Genomic DNA, 16,848 nt, shown 5'->3' with positions numbered 1-16,848 from the left:
TTGTACTAGAAACACATACACATACAATATGTCTTTTCATCCTCACAGCAGCCTAAGAAAGTAGACATAATAATCCTTGTTTCTCAGAAGAGAAGATTGAAGCTCAAAACGGTTCATATAGCTGACAATGAACAGAGTCAAGATTTAAACACAGAACTTCTGACTGTATTAATGTAATTGAGCTGTATATAATTGATCAGCAATTATATATAGTTGAACTATAAATTTATGTTTTTATGTAAAGTCGATGCATAATGAGCATTCTTGCAGAGTTCTCCTGGATTCGAGTAATTTGAAGAGGGCCAAGGGGAATTTCTGCTTTCAACCAAGATAAAACAACAGAGACGAGAATTACCCTCCTGCCTTAAACAACTGGAAAACCTGACAAAATATATAAAAAATGGGTTTTGAGACTTCTGAGAGAAGAGAAACAAACATGGTGAGCCTAAGGTTGCGCCAGCTGCCTCCCCGGAAGCAGTGTCTAGGCTGCAGTGCAGAGAGGAAGCCCTAAACAGAGCCTGCTCAAAGATGCACAGGGAGCCAAGGTGGCTGCAATCTGCAGTGTAGGGTACTGGAGAGAAGGAAGCAGTGCAGAGTGTGCCCTGGGGACATGCAGAGGGCCCCCAAGTCTTTGCTAGCCGGAGTTGTTTGCCTGAGTACTGGTGTTACAAACTACCCAGAGCCAGAGAAAGACACAGGAAGGAGCAGACAGAACAATTTCCAGGGTTCTCAGAGGGCTGGAAAAAGTTCATATGCCCACTAGCCAGAGAGGAAAGGTCTCATGATACCCAGAACAGCATGTGCAAGCCTCAGATGTCGCCTTAGCAGTGGGGGCTAAATTTGCCTTGAAATAAAGGCTGGTCTGGAGCTGCCATATTGATTTCAAATAACAGGGAAAATAAATCAGTAATGAGACCTGTTGAACAAGTAATGGGGATTTCCTTGAGAAAGATAGAAGGATTGAGTGGGGTAAAACAGGATGAAAGTGTGACAGGTGCTTTGGGCAAAGAGGAAAGCTGTTTAATTTGTAGAGCAGTGGAACTGAGGCTACTAGACTTAGAGGAAGATGAGTGGGAAGCACCTGCAGAATAGGCGGGCTGTGCTCTGTGTGCTTCTGAGGGCTTCCCACAGGTGGGGCCGGTTGTCTGTCTGACCTCTCAGACTTTGACAGGCCTTTAAATATTCTGCTGCTCAAGCTAATGCTCGCTGTAACTCAGATCTTTGCAAATTGGGAATTTAAGCATATATAGTAACTCTCGGGTAATTAGACTTAAAACTTTCCATTCTTCCACTGTTTTTCCTAGGTTAGAAGAATTACTTTCTCCTAAAAAGTATGTATTTGTGTTGTTTGATTAAAAAAACATGGTATTTAAGCTTTACAAATGCAGGTAATTTACAAATAAAGATAATTTTTTACTTTGCTTTTTATTAGGAAATGGGATATTCTTTGAAGATGAGTCATCTTGAATTGTGTTATTATGCTTTAGCAATAGTATGATCCACCTGCAACACAGGCACAACACGTAACAACCTAAAATGGGAGACATTAAGTTGAGATTTACGCCTTGTATTGGAGAAAGCCTTTCACATTGTGGCACTGGAGCTTGAAAAATCAAAGGAAGAATCTTACAGATTAGACTACACACAAAGTAAGAATGCTAGGCAAAACCCGCCATTAATATAATGAAGGCATGATAAACTGTTAAAAAAAGGTGCTTGACATATATGATTGACATATATGAATTGATATTCTTAATATACAGAAACATCTTGTAAGTCAGTAAGAAAAGGGAACTATCCAGTAGAAGACAGGGCTAAGCTCTGAAGCAGACAGTTTGTTAATAAATTCATTTTTTTTTAAATTTTTTTTTTTTTAGATTTTATTGGGGAAGGGGAACAGGACTTTATTGGGAAACAGTGTGTATTTCCAGGGCTTTTTCCAAGTGAAGTAGTTGTCCTTTCAATCTTAGTTGTGGAGGGCGCAGCTCAGCTCCAGGTCCAGTTGCCGTTGCTAGTTGCAGGGGACACAGCCCACCATCCCTTGTGGGAGTTGAACCGGCAACCTTGTGGTTGAGAGGACGCGCTCCAACCAGCTGAGCCATCCGGGAGCTCAGCGTCAGCTCAGCTCAAGGTGCCATGTTCAATATTAGTTTCAGGGAGTGGAACCCACCATCCCTTGCGGGAGTCGAGGAGTTGAACTGGCAACCTTGTGGTTGAGAGCCCACTGGCCCATATGGGAATCAAATCGGCAGCCTTCGGCGTTGGGAGCACTGAGCTCCAACCACCTGAGCCTCCGGGCTGGCCCCAATAAATTCATGTTTTAAAGCCTCTGAAAAACTACTTTGCCTCACTAAATAAAGATATGCAAAGTAAAACAATAATCAGATGATTCTGTTAAAAAGGTTTAAAATGCCCACCATTAATGAGGAAGAGAGAAAAGACGTGCCTTTTAATAAATTGTGTTAATTGGGTTAATCTTTCTGTGGGGCACAGCAGATTGGTGTCACGTGCATGCAGGCTGGATTGCATCCCAGCTCTACCACTAGAAATGTGTGACCTCAGACAAGGTTTCCCACCTGAGAAAAAGAAGATAATGATATTACACACTTCTGTCATAGTATGTGGAGTACAGTCTCTTCTAGCTGTGGAAGGAGGTGCAATTTGCATATAAAAAGGCCCATCAGGAATGAGTCAAGGTGAATGGAAAGGGCCTGCTCCCAATCTATATCCTTGAGAAATTTCAAAACACCAAAGATACAGATACCACAGTTTACCTGTTACAAGTGTCAGGTCGGTGTCACACTTCTCATCAGCAATACTGTTTGCTAGAATACTGTAGAAAATACCTACAAAATTCTGACAAGGCATGGCTTTTAACCTAGAATTCTGTAAGTAGCCAGATTATCAGCTGACTACAAGGGTAAAATACAGATACTTTTAGAATGAAAGGACTTAGGAAGTTTACCTTCTGTTCACCCTTTATGAAAAACATTACTTAAAGACAAATCAACGCCAGGTAGAATCTAAGGACCAGTGGCCTCGACTTGGTTGCAATAAAAGCCATCCAGGTTGACAACTAGGTGGTGGGCCCGGGAAGCTATCTGTCCACCTTAGAACAGGAATTCAGGAAAAATATCTTCATAAACCTGGTAGATGACCATAGTATGATTAAGAAGTTGAGAGATCTTAGGGATATGATGAAGATTCATGTTTCTTTGGTCAGTAAGAAAGGCGTTTAATAACCAGGGGGAGTGCTATAAGAAACGCATGGTCCAGATTTTCAGCAAAACCACATATGCCCTTGTTTTAAGCAGCTGATGAAATGAAGGAAAAGATAGTCCATTGGACACTCGTGCTTGGAATGTTTAACTCTGAGCAGCACAGGTGTGGCGATAACAATATTATAATTCTTTTATAATGGGTCCAAGCACTGTGTTTGGTAATTTTTTTTCTAAAAAGGTACGTGTATATATGATTGTGTGTATAATAGATATTATATTGAGCCAATTTCCTTTCATGCCAGGAATTCAATAATATGGTTTAAAGGTGATAAGATAATAACCAGTGGTATAAGTATAATAACTACCCCCCCAGAAGAACTAAAACCAATATTTATTTACATTGTTATCTCTGGGGAATAAAACCTGGGCTGGGAGATAGGAGTGGGGACCTTTTCATTCTGTACCATTTCTTTCACTTCAGAGTTTGATATATGTTAAACTAGTCACACTGAATACCTATTTTTTAATCACAAAAATGTATTACAAATCATTTTTATCTAGTTTTTTTCTTTGACAGTTGGTATATCCTGATGTCTTGAAACAGATGAAAATACTGATGTGATGATAAGCCACATATACTGTCCAGACAAAGGAGCCGTGTTGTTCTGGCTTTTGATGATCACACCACATCTGGGGGATAGACTGGGCACTAGGCTATGAGTAATTATACAGTGTAAGTAAAAAAGGGTACCCAGGGCCATGAGGTCTAGAACCATTACACAGGAAGAGTGGTGCCAGGAACTGCTGGTGTATGTCTGGGAAGATACAATTTGGGAGTGAGGGGAACATGATCACCAGCATTAGATACATGCAAAAAAGGGTTTATTGTTGTGTGTGGGCTCTAAGGGCAGAAATAGAACCAATGGGCAGAAATCATAGAGTGGCCACATTATGAAGAGCTGTGTGATGACATTAGTGTTACTGTTCAAAGACATTGCAGACGGCATGCTCATGTCGGGTAGGCTTCCACTAGGGGACTTCTAATCATGGCTTAGTCTTTCTGGTGTCCTGCTCTGGTCCAGGAACCATCCAGGAGCCCATCCAGGATCGCCTCATTAGAACAAAAGATGCTCCTAGTGCTCTTATCACTTAGGAGTTTATAAGGGTTTAATTGCTCTGTGTCAGGAACCAGAAGCAGACATACACACACACACACATTATATATTATGTACTATATGTTATATATTGCATATTATATATATAATGTTACACACACACACACACAAACACACACACGTTATTTCACAGCTAGACACATGGTAAGAGCTTTTAAGGAAGATGACGATTTTTGCTTTTTTGACATCTAAAACAAATTTACTTAACTTTCCTCAATGGAAATCATAGTGACATACTAATCACTTAGTCATATAATTTAGCATGAGCCACATGAGAACTGTTAACTATAAAGTCATATAAATTTAGTAAACCCTCATTTAATTGAATTAGTAAAGAATGAGGGGTTCTGTTCAGATACCCTGTGTACTGTCAAGTCCACAATAAATGTGACTCCTTGAGCACAGTTCAAATGTGAATTCCTCCTTGAAGACTTGCGCCCACCCTGAAGTTGGACAGCCCTCCTGCTTGTCCCAGCCTGTCTTGTGACACACTATGCACATATTAGCATTATATGTGTCTGCATCTTATCTTCCTGACAGACTATATAAATGCATAAGGGAAAGTATGTCTTATTTTCCCTGTAATGTCTTTACTACCTAGCATACCACCATCTAGTAGAACATCATGTGATCCATGTATTCAATTTTAGATTTTCTAGTAGCAACATTAAAAATTAAAACGATCAGTGAAAATTAGCTTTAATAATGTATTTGACCCAATATGTCAAAAATATTTCAGTGTAGAAGCAATATAAAGAATTGTTTGTGAGATATTATTCAATCTTTCTTTTTGTACTTTCTTCAAAATCTTACATTTTTACACCGACAGCACATCTCAAATCTGTACTAGCTTCATTTCAAGTGCTCGGTAGCCACTTAGCTAACAACCACTGTTTTAGACAGCAGAGGTCTCGCACATTATAGATGATTAGTAAATGAATATCCCATAGGAAAACTTTAAAAAATTATATATTTTCCCAACAGACTGCCATGGCTGCAGGAGTCTTGCCTCAGAATGAACAGCCATATTCCGCTTTGGTGAATAACACTGGGCATGCTGCAAACATGAAAGGTAATAGTTGTTTATTACACTTTTTGTCTGTGCAAACTAGAGTTTAATAAAACTAGGTGAATGGACATGAAAGAAAAGGCTTGGTTCTTTGTATTGGAATCCTAAGTTGCAGGTGCTACTTTGGCCTTTTATTTATTTATGCCTTATCATTTTGACCTATTAAAAATTCCTTTTCAAAATCCTGAATAATGACCTATGCCTTTTTTTTTTTTAATAGTCAAATAAAGTTAGATTTATTAGCTCATTGCAGCAAGGGAAACTGCAAACCATGGGACATTCTGGGATGTCTCAATGAGAGGGTGTTAGGAGGGCCTAGTAATAAGATTTAGGCTTCTGTTAGGTGACTTTGGAGATGGTTCAAGGAAGTGCGTGGGTTTTTTTTTGTTGTTTTTCTTTTTCTTTTTTCTTTTTTCTTTTTTTTTTTTTAAATTTATTGGGGTGACAATTGTTAGTAAAATTACATAGATTTCAGGTGTACAATTCTGTATCACATCATCTATAAATTACATTGTGTGTTCACCACCCAGAGTCAGTTCTCCTTCCATCACCATATATTTGATCCCCCTTACCCTCATCTCCCACCCCCACCCCCCCTCTGGCAACCACTAAATTACGTTACCCAGATTAATTTTCAAAACCCCATGGCCTTTGCCTTTTAAGAAGGAATGCTGAAAATAGAGTTTGTCTCCTGCATTGTTCTTAGACTGAAATTATCTGTTTATTCCTTTCATCAAATGCCAACTTGTGAATCAAGTTCTCATTTCTTTTTTCTTTGGTTACTTGCAGTGTCACTAAAAAATCACATTCAAAGCATTCTAGTAGCCCTGCTAATCCCAGTTTTTGTCTCTCTTCCATTGGCTTCCCACATTTTTTAAATTTTGTAAAGATTTTTCTTAAAATATAGCTAACATACAACATTATATGAGTTTCAGGTGTACACCATAGTTATTCAACATTTATACACCTAAAGAAGTGATCACTATGACAAGTCCAGCAACTTCTGATACCATAAAACGTTAATCACAATATTTTTGACACTATTCCCTATTCTGTACATTACATCCCCATGACTTATTTGTTTTATACCTGGAAATTTGAACCTCTTATTCCCCTTCACCTTTCCCTCCTTTTTAATTTTTCAATTACAGTTGACCTTCAGTATTACTTTATATTAATTTCAGGTGTACAGCATAGTGGTTAGACATTTATATAATTTAAGAAGAGATCCCCCTGACAAGTGTAGTACCCACCTGGCACTATACATGGTTATATTACCATAGTATTGACTATATTCCCTATGCTGTACTTTACATCCCCATGACTATTTTGTAACTACCAATTTTACTTCTTAATACCTTCACCTTTTTCACCCTGCCCTTCAACCCCGTCCCATATATCACCCCAACAAATCTAGTATCCATTTGACACCATACATAGTTATTATATTATTGACTATATTTCTTATGCTGTACCCGACATCCCCATGACTACTTTGTAACAACCAATTTGTACTTCTTAATTCCTTCCACTTTTTTAACCCACATCCCAACTCCCCCAGCCCCACCCCCACAATCTGGCAACCATCAAAATATTTTCTGTATCTGTGAGTTTGTTTCTGTTTTTTTGTTGTTGTTTATTTTGTTGTTTAGATTCCTTATATAAGCAAAATCACATCGCATCTGTCTGGCTCTGTCTGACACTCCATTCAGCACAGTACCTTCCAGGTCCATCCATGATGCTGCAGATGGCAAGAACCCATTCCCTTCCTTGGCTGAGCAATATTCCATTGTATATATGTACCACCTCCTCTGTATCCATTTATCTGTCTACAGACACCCAGGCTGTCTCCACGTCTTGGCCATTGTAAACAATGCTGCAATGAACATAGATGCACACATCCCTTAGAAGTAGCATTTGGGTTTCTTCAGATAAATACCCTGAAGCAGGATTACTGGGTCCTTCTTTGTCTCTTGTTATAAAGTCTATTTTGTCTTGTGTAAGTATTGCTACCCCAGCTTTTTTTGTTTTTTTATTTCCATTTTCATGATACATCTTTTTCCATCCTTTCGCTTTCTGTCTGTGTGTGACTCAATCTGAAGTGATTCTCTTGTAGGCAGCATATGTAAGGATTTTGTTTTCTTATCCATTCAGCCCTCCTCTTTCTTTTGAGTGGAGCATTTAATCCATTTACATTGAAAGTAATTGTTGATAGATATGTAGTTATTGCCATTTTATTATTCATAATTTTGGTCCCTTTTTCTCCCCCCCATCTTAAAGAAGTCCTTCTAACATTCCTTATAATACTGGTCTGGTGGTGATGAACTCCTTTAGTTTTTTCTTGTCTGGGAAGCTCTTTATCTGTCCTTCGATTCTAAGTGATAGCTTTGCTAGGTAGAGTAATCTTCCTTGTAGGTCCTTGGTTTTCATCACGTTAAATATTTTGTGCTGATCCATTCCAGCCTGCAAAGTGTCTGTTGAGGAATCAGCTGACAATCTTATATAAATGTCTAACCACTATGCTGTACACCTGACAGGTTAGGGAAGTTTTCCATCATTATTTCTTCAAATAGATTCTCAATCTCTTGCTTTCTCTCGTCTCCTTCTGGTACACCTTCGATGTGAATGTTGTTATGCTTGATGTTGTCCCAGAGGTCTCTTATTTAAACTATCTTCATTTTTTTGGATTCTTTTTTTTTTTTTTGCTGTTTGACTGGGTGTTTTCTGCTGCCTTGTCTTCCAAATTGTTGATTCAGTCCTCTGCTTCATCTATTCTGCTGGTGATTCCTTCTGGAGCATTCTTCCGTTCAGTTATTGTGTGTGTGTGTGTGTAGTGTGTGTGTATTGTGTGTGTGTGTGTGTGTGTGTGATTTCTATGTGTTTTTTTTTTTATGCTTGCTATCTCTTTGTTGAAGTTCTCACTAAGTTCCTTGAATATCCTTATAACCATTGTTTTGAACTTTGTCTCTGGTAGGTAGCTTGTCTGCATTTCATTTGGTTCTTTTCCTGGAGTTTTTTCCTGTTCTTTCATTTAGGATGTATTTCTTTGTTTCCTCCTTTCGGCTGCCTCTCTCTTTGTTTCTATGTATTAGGTAGATCTGCTATGTCTACCAGTCTTGGCCTTATGTAGTAGACACCCTGTGGGGCCCAGCGGCAGTCTCCCTGGTCACCTGTTCCACGTGTTCCAGGAGTGTCCCTTGTGTGGGTTGTGTGTGCCTTCTTGTTATAGTTGAGCCTTAGTTGCTCTTGGCACATCAGTAGGTGGCATTGACTTTCAGGCTGATTGGCTGTGGGGTTTGGCCACATCCACAGCTTACGGGTTGCTGTGCGGGGGACTTATTCCACTGAATGGGATTTGTCCCAGCAGGCTCCAGTGTCTGATGACACTGCTCATTGTATGTGCCGCTTGTGGGGCTGATTGGGCAGTGTTCTGCTGTGGTTTGAAGGCAACCTCCAAGCATTTTGGTTATGGGGCCTCTTGGGAGGGGCTCCAGTACAGGCGCGGGTCACCCAGTGCCTATGACCCACTGAGAACTATCTGGTAGGAGCTAGAGAGCGATCCGCAGTTGTTCGCTGCCTGTGCTAAAGTTGGAGGCACGTGGGAGAGGCCATGCTGTGAATTGAGGACAGCTGCCATCAGTTCTGGGCCTGGGGTAGCTCCACAAAAAGCCAGGATTCCCCAAGGCCTGGTGCCACCAGCTGTCTCCCTTAAGGTTCAGACACGGATAAAACCTCTTGTGGTTGGGTGAGGCAGGGTCTTAGGAAGTCACTAGAGTGGGAAGAATTGTGGTCACCAGGTTAATGTAGATTCTGATTTGGTACCAGTGCTGAGCGTGCAGCCACTCAACAAAAGTCTCAGAATGCACCAGAGCTGACTAGTCACCACCCGCCTGGAGCCCATGGGCTCTCATAGTTTTCCAGGAAAGAGTGCAATGTGGGTGGTGCTGGCTGCTCAGGAGAAAGTGCCTCTGGTGTTGGGGGAGTTTGGTGGCATGGGGTAGCAGCAGAGCTCACCACACCAATTCGGATTCGAATTTGGCCGTGAGTGTGGGGGGGAAAGCTCAACACAGGACAGATGGCACGCCTGCCTGCTGGCTGCCCAGAAGGAAGACCCCAGGGAAAATGGCTACTGTTCTCCAACCCTCACCCTAAAGCTGCACACCTCAATCTGCCCCCCAGGTGCCTCCGACACTCCAAAGGCACTGTCCTCTGCCAGAGCCCAGGGTGAGTGCCTGGGAGTGAGAGAGTCTGTGCACACACCCTTTAGGAGGATGTCTGGGTTTCCCATAGCTTTCCATCCCACCTGGATGGTCAGCCCACTGTTTTTCACAGCCAGATGTTGTGGAGGCTCCTCTTCCTGGCAGCGGTACGCTGGACTGGGGAGCCTTATGTGGGGCTTGGGTTCCTCGCTGCTCTGCGGGGAACCTCTGTGGCCGAGATATCTCTCCTGCTTCTCAACCACCACATGGAGGTTTGGGACCAACCCCTTTCGTGTCTCTGCCCCTCCTAGCAGTCTCCAGATGGCTTCTTTATATCCTTAGTTATACAACTTTTGTTTAAGATTTCACATGTTCTCCAGGTTGATTGTTCTGTAACATAGTGGTAATTTTAATGTGTTCACAGAAGGAAGCAGACACATTGTTTATCTACTCCGTCATCTCAGATCTCCCCATCTTCCCACAGTTTTGATTTTTCATGTGGTACTCCAGGAGAAAGGGTGCTGTGACTTAAACTCTGACTGCCACTTGCCCCTCACACTTTCTTACTGTTAAAAGTTCTACGCTGGGAGTGTGCCCTGATTTCCCACCACTTTGACACTGCTGCTCTTGCTGCTACTACCAGCAGTCAGCCAAGAGAGGTGTTGAGCAATTTTTCTTGGCAGTATCCCTTGCATGATTTTCTTACTGCCCACTCTGGGTTTTGCCCAAGTTCACTTTAGTTCTCCTGTATAGGGAACTTTGCAGGATTTTTTTCTCTTAAGTATGGATTAGATAATATAAGGAAAAGTAAAGGAATACGGGTCTAAAGGTATTGGAATTCAACACTTGCTGGGAATAGTTCTGTTGATTGTGCTCTTGTTGGAATCTAACCATTCCACCAGGGGGAGCTCTCCTTCAACAAGAAATCCAGGGTTTCCCACTTGGGACCTTGTTAGGTCCTCGTTGATCTGTCTGTGCTGTGTATGACTCCAGAGGGACCAATACTACTGGTAGCTACCATTTGTGGACAGCCTCTGTGTTTCAGATTTACTGTATGTTACCGTGTTTCCCCAAAAATAAGACCTAGCCGGACAATCAGCTCTAATGCGTCTTTTGGAGCAAAAATTAATACAAGACCTGGTCTTATTTTAGTATAATATAAGACCAGGTCTTCTCTAACACAATATAAGACTGGGTCTTATACTAATTTTTGCTCCAAAAGACGCATTAGAGCTGATTGTCTGGCTAAATCTTATTTTCGGGGAAACAGGCTAGTTTACCTGCTTGAGAAAGAAGTGCTATCTAAAACAAATGCAATGATGGTGTCTACTTGTTGCCTCTTGTAGAATAATGGGGTTTTGTCCCTAAGTAACTCTCCAGCTAACAAGCACAAGACTCAGATGAATCTTTTTCTTTGTCCTTTCTTCTGCTGGAATGTTACCTCTTAGTTGGTGTTTCTCACCAGGAATTCTATTGGCTTTAGAGGTGAGAAAACTCTTCATTGCACAGGAGAGCCCCAGCACTGAAGACATTTAATATCCCTGCCCATCCCTCACTGAACCCAGTAATGTCCCCAAATTACAGAACAAAAGTCCCTACACATCTCCAAATGCCCCCAGGAAGGTTGTAACATCTCTTACTGTGATCCATGATCCATGAGGTAAGCTGTTTTTACCTTTACAAAAACCATCTTTTTAATTAAAATTGCCCTCATTGTATAAATGTAGCTAATTTTTAATTTGGAAAAAAATCTGGAAGAATAAAAAAATTATTTTATGTCTAACTTCTTTAACGTGCATTTCATCTATAAAGGTAGTTATTCTTTATTGGGTTAACGTTGGGATGGGAAGTATTTTTTTAAATGTTGGCTAATGAGTCTTGGGAAAATTTAATTAGGGATACATAAATAAAGTATTTAAATTAGTTTTAAAGGAAAATAGAAAACTCATCAAGAACTAGCTTTAGAATGAGACAGATCTGGATATAAATCTTAGTTTTACTACTTTTTGAGAAAAAACAAAACAAAAAAACCCTCCTGTTTTGGGAAATTTCAAACATTTACAAAAGTATACAGAATACAGTAAAGATCCCTATGAATGTACCACCTCTCCCCATACAGGTATCACCTACCCATGGGAGTCTCATCACCCAGCCTTAACAATTTCAGCTCACTCACTTCCTCCACTCTTTTCCTCTGCCTCCCTTTGCTTCATTTCATTTATTAACTACGTCATCATTACCATAATTAAAAAAAATAATTTCTTTATATTATCAAATATCTAAACATCACTCAAATTTCTAATTGTATAATAGATGTATTTGTTTGAATTGGAATCCAACAAAGGTAATGTTGTAATTGATTTTACATCTCTTTGAAACTTGAGATTTTCCCGTCTCTTTTTTCTTATAGTTTATTTGTTGAAGAAACCAGGTTTTTTCAATAGAGTTTGCCACATTCTGTATATTACTGATTTGTATCCACATGGTATTTCCTCTAAACTGAATTGGTAGAGGGATATAGAGTCTAGTCACATTGTTTTTTATTGACAACAATATTTCATGGTGGGGAAAGGCTGGGGGAAGGACAAGTGAAAATGTTGCAAAACTTTCTTACCATTTTAAAGTTGCCTTTTTCTTGATTCAGCATTTGTCTGGTTGCTGTACATCTTCTAGTATTTTCCAGAGTTCTGACAGAGTTGTTTCTTACAGCTTCTGATTGTTTTGATGTTTGTGTGGTGGGATGGGTGTTTGGAGCTGTCTACTCCTCTGTCCTGTTGATGTCACTCCTCTCTTATTCTTGAAGAATATTTTTGCCAGATATAAAATTTGCATGTGACAGTAATTTTCTCTCAAGAAACTTGAAAAAGGTTGTACCACTTCCTTCTGGCCTTCATTCTTTTCGATGAGAAATTGCTGTCATTCAGATTGGTCCTTAGAAATGTGTCTTTTCTCTTTCGTTGCTTTCAAGCTTTTTTTGTCTTCAGTTTTCAGAAGTTGTATTATAATGCATCTTGGCATGCATTTCTTTAGTTGTGTCCAATTTAAGGTTCATTTAGCTTCTTGAACAAGTAGACTTAAGTTTTCCCCCAGATTTGGGAGATTTTCAGCCGCTAATTATTTCTTCGAATACTTTTTCAATACCACTCTCTACTTTCCCTCTGGGACTCAATCATACGACTGTTAGCTCTTCAGTTAATGTCCTACAGGCCTCTGAGAATCTGTTCATTTTTATTAGTTTATTTTTCTCTCTGTTGTTCAAATTGTGTAATTTTTGTTGATCTGTGCTCAAGGTCACTAATTATATTCTCTGCCATCTCCACTATACTATTGAGTCCATCTAGAGAGTTTTTAAATTTTATTTATATATGTGTGTATATATATGTGATATATAAGTTATATAGGTTATATATATATATATATATATATATATATATATATATCTTTTTCAGTTCTGTTATCTCTATTTGGTTCTTTTTTATATAAAACCTACTTTTTGCTGGGAATTTCTATTCATTTATTTTAAGAGAATTTGTAATTGTTGAATCATTTTTAGGATAGCTTCTTTAAAAATCCTTATTAGATATTGTCAACATATCATTTATCTCTGTTTTGATGTCTGTTGATTGTCTCTTTCCATTCGAGTTGTGATATTCTTGGTTCTTGGTATGACAAGTGATTTTTTATCATATTGTAGATATTTTGGATCCTATTTCTTCTTATTTTCATGAGTATTCCCCCTGTTGAAGTGTAGCTCAAGAACCAGGTGAGTGTGTACTCTCAGCTTCCCGTTCAGCCTTGTTGACACCACCGCAACAAAAGTAGAGCACTTCTACTGCCTCCGTGCACAGGAATAAGGTGGAATTTCAGCTCCCCCATCGGCTCTGTTGATACCTTTGTGGGGAAAGTGGGGCACTGCCCTGCTCTGTCTGATTGCTTTTGAGTGGGGGTATAAGACCAGCCCCCTGGGGGGATATTGCGAGCACCTGTAAGGCAGTCGCCACACTTCAGTCTCTTTCTGAAAGTCAAGGGGACAGTAACCCCTCAGCAGGGCCCTATGTCCCTGCGTGTTACTCATGACGAGAGTGGGGAACCAAGTCCCGACACATAGGTGTAGATAGAGTGAGTAACACAGCTTTATTTGGGAGCCAGTGTCCCTCCAGAGGCCAATGCTCTGGTCAGCACAGAAGGTTATACAGAATAGAATAGAATTTAATGACGAACCAAGTCCCAGAGTCAGCCGGGATGGAGAAGGTCCCTGGTCTGGGAGAGGCGACTGGGCCCACGGTCTGAGGCGAGCTGGTCTTGCAGGGAAGAACCTCGGAGAGTCCCGGAATCGCGCAACTTGCTCCTCGCAGAGGGTATTAGCCGGGGCACCCTGTCGGACTACTTACTCATGGCATTGCTCTGGAGGTCTGCTTTTATCCTCTTTTCCTTGGACCTTTTTACTTCTTAGGTGATAACCAGAAGTTGTTTGCCAGGAGTTGTTTACTTCTTAGGTAAACGTGTTTATCACTCAATTTTGTTATGCTCAGTTTCACACAAAAACATAAACATGTTTACCTTCACTTCACTCTTACCAGTCTCACACGTGTGCAGTCATAATCCTGTTCCTACTAGTAAACAACTTGTTTTGCAAACCTCAATCTAACATATATAATACATTTATAATACTCCCCACTGGGCCCCACGGCCATCTGGAAAAGGGGAAGTGAAAGGGTGATTCATCCCACTCTGTTGCTTGATCGTAGCTCATTTTCCTGCTGGGCCCTGTGGACTTCAGGGGGAGAGGAGGCAGGAAGCATGGTGCCAACTATCCTACCACCCACCGCTGCTTTTCTCCTCATGGATACCAGGTGGTGTTGGAGGCGCAGTTGCCCATTGGGTCCCCTGGCACTGGGGATGGTGTGGGGAAGACAGTAGTGCCAGGTAGCCTGCTTCCAACCATATTGTTTTATGCATTCATCAATTGATGGATATTTGCATTGTTTCCACTTTGGGGCCATTATGTGTAATAGTGTTTTGAAATTTGTGTACAAGTTTTTGTGTGGGCATGTGTTTTCATTTGGGAGGGGGTACATACCTGAGAGTAGAATTCTGGGGTTGTATGCTAACTTTGCTTATTCATTTGAGGAACTGTCAGATTGTTTTCCAACGTAGTTTACTATTTGCATTACCACCAGCAGTTTGTGAGAGCTAGCATTTTGTCACACCCTCACCAACACTTATCTGACTTTTATTTATTCTTTTCTTTTTTTAAGTGTGTTTTTCCAGGACCCATCAGCTCCAAGTCAAGTAGTTGTTTCAATCTAGTTGTGGAGGGTGCAGCTCACAGTGGCCCATGTGGGGATTGAACCGGCAACCTTGTTAAAAGCACCACGCTCTAACCAACTGAGATGACTGGCTGCCCCTACTTATCTGACTTTTTGATCATAATCCTCCTAGTGGGCATGCAGTGGTATCTGGTTGTGGGTTTAATTTGCGTTTCCCTAATGACTCTTGGTGGTGAGCATCTTTTCATGTGCTTATTGGCCATATTTACATCTTTTTTTGGAGAAATGTCCATTCAAATCTCTTGCCTATGTTTTTTATTATTGAGATAAAATTCACATACCATAAAATTCACCCTTTTAAAATATTCAGAGGTTTTTAGTGTGTATACAAAGCTGTGAAATTATCACCACCATCTAAATCCAGAACATTTGCATCAGATCATAACAAATTCTATACCAATTAGCAGAATCAGTGCCCATTCTACCTTCTCCCTAGTCCCTGGCAATCACTAATCTACTTTCTGTCCCTGTAGATTTGACTATTCAGAACATTTCATGTAAATGAATAATACAGGAGATGTTTTGTGTCTGCCTTCTTTCACTTAGCATATTATGTTTTGGGGGTTCCTTCATGTTATGGCATGTATCAATACTTGATCCTTTTTATTGCTGAATAATATTACATTGTATGGATAGATCATATTTTGTTTATCCATTTGGATTGATGGACATTTGGGTTGTTTCTGCTTTGGGCTTCTATAAGTAACACTCTTACAAATTTTTGTGTACATGATTTTATGTGGATGTATTTTTAATTGCTCTTGGGACTATATCCAGGAGTGGAATTGCTGGGTCACATGGTGACTCCCTGTTTAACCTTTTGAGGAACTGCCAAACTGATTTTGGTTTGCATTTCCACTGACTAATGCTATTGAACATCTTTTCATGCTTATTGGCCATTTGTATATCTTCTTGGGAGAATTGTCTATTCAAATGCTTTGCCCATTTTTAAATTGGGTTGTTTTTTTATTGTTGAGTTGTGAGAGTTCTTTATGTACTCTGGATACTAGTTTGTTATATTAACCCTGTTTTTGCCCTTTCTGGTTTCCTTCATTTGTTCTTGTGGATTTGAATTATCATCTTGTGTTATTTCCTTACTTTAATACAGCTCTACTCCCACCTACACCTTTGTGCTATTATTGTCACATATATTACATTTCCATATGTATAGGCCCAACAATATAATTATATAGATATTGCTTTGTACAGTCCATTTTAAATCACTTACTAGAAGAAAGGATAAGAAAAACACTTTTTTACTGCCTTATATTTTTAAGTAATTACAGTCTTATACTGTCTTGTAATTTATCAATATCTTTTCTTTTTTCTTTACTTGGATTCACATTAATATCTTGGATCACTTGCTTTCAATCTGAAGAACACTAATATTGCTTATAAGCTGGGTCTGCTAGCAAGAAATTCCCTGTTTTTTGTTTATCTGAGAATGTATTTCCCCTGTGTTCCTGGATATAAGAGTTTTGGTTGACATGGTTTAATTTTCAGTACTTTGAATATGTCATCCCTTTGCTTTTTAGTCTCCATTTGTTTCTGATGGGAAATCAGCTTAAATCTTATTGAGGTTCCCTTGTACATGGGGAATCATTTTTCTCTTTGTGTTTGGCTTTTAGCATTTTTTACTATGATGTGTCTTGGTATGGATCTTTCTGTTTATCCTAGTTGGAGTTTGTTGACCTTCTTGGATGTGTAGGTTAATGTTTTTCATCAAATATAGGAAGTTTTTAAAGCCGTTATTTTAATATTTTTTTCTGCTCCTTTCTCACCTCCCCTTCTGGTATATTCCTTACGTGTATGTTGGTAAACTTAGTGGTGTCCAACATTTTTCTGAATCTCTGT

At 39.8% G+C, this 16,848-nt stretch overlaps 1 protein-coding gene across 2 annotated transcripts in view; it reads left to right on the top strand.

The window, feature by feature from the left end:
- Window positions 1–16,848, top strand: part of PTPDC1 (protein tyrosine phosphatase domain containing 1) — a 59,463-nt gene that overhangs the window by 18,382 nt on the left and 24,233 nt on the right. The window contains exons 2-3 of one of the 2 annotated variants that reach the window (XM_033123789.1): window positions 3,799–3,954; window positions 5,381–5,468. In XM_033123789.1, coding sequence (XP_032979680.1) covers window positions 5,387–5,468 — 82 coding nt within the window. In that variant the 5' untranslated portion in view covers window positions 3,799–3,954; window positions 5,381–5,386. The remainder of the gene's footprint in view (window positions 1–3,798; window positions 3,955–5,380; window positions 5,469–16,848) is intronic. The other variant, XM_033123788.1, reaches the window with a different exon arrangement.

Source organism: Rhinolophus ferrumequinum, chromosome 12 (genome assembly GCF_004115265.2).
Source record: "Rhinolophus ferrumequinum isolate MPI-CBG mRhiFer1 chromosome 12, mRhiFer1_v1.p, whole genome shotgun sequence".
NCBI lineage: Eukaryota > Metazoa > Chordata > Mammalia > Chiroptera > Rhinolophidae > Rhinolophus > Rhinolophus ferrumequinum.
This window is presented reverse-complemented; position numbering and strand designations above follow the sequence as displayed.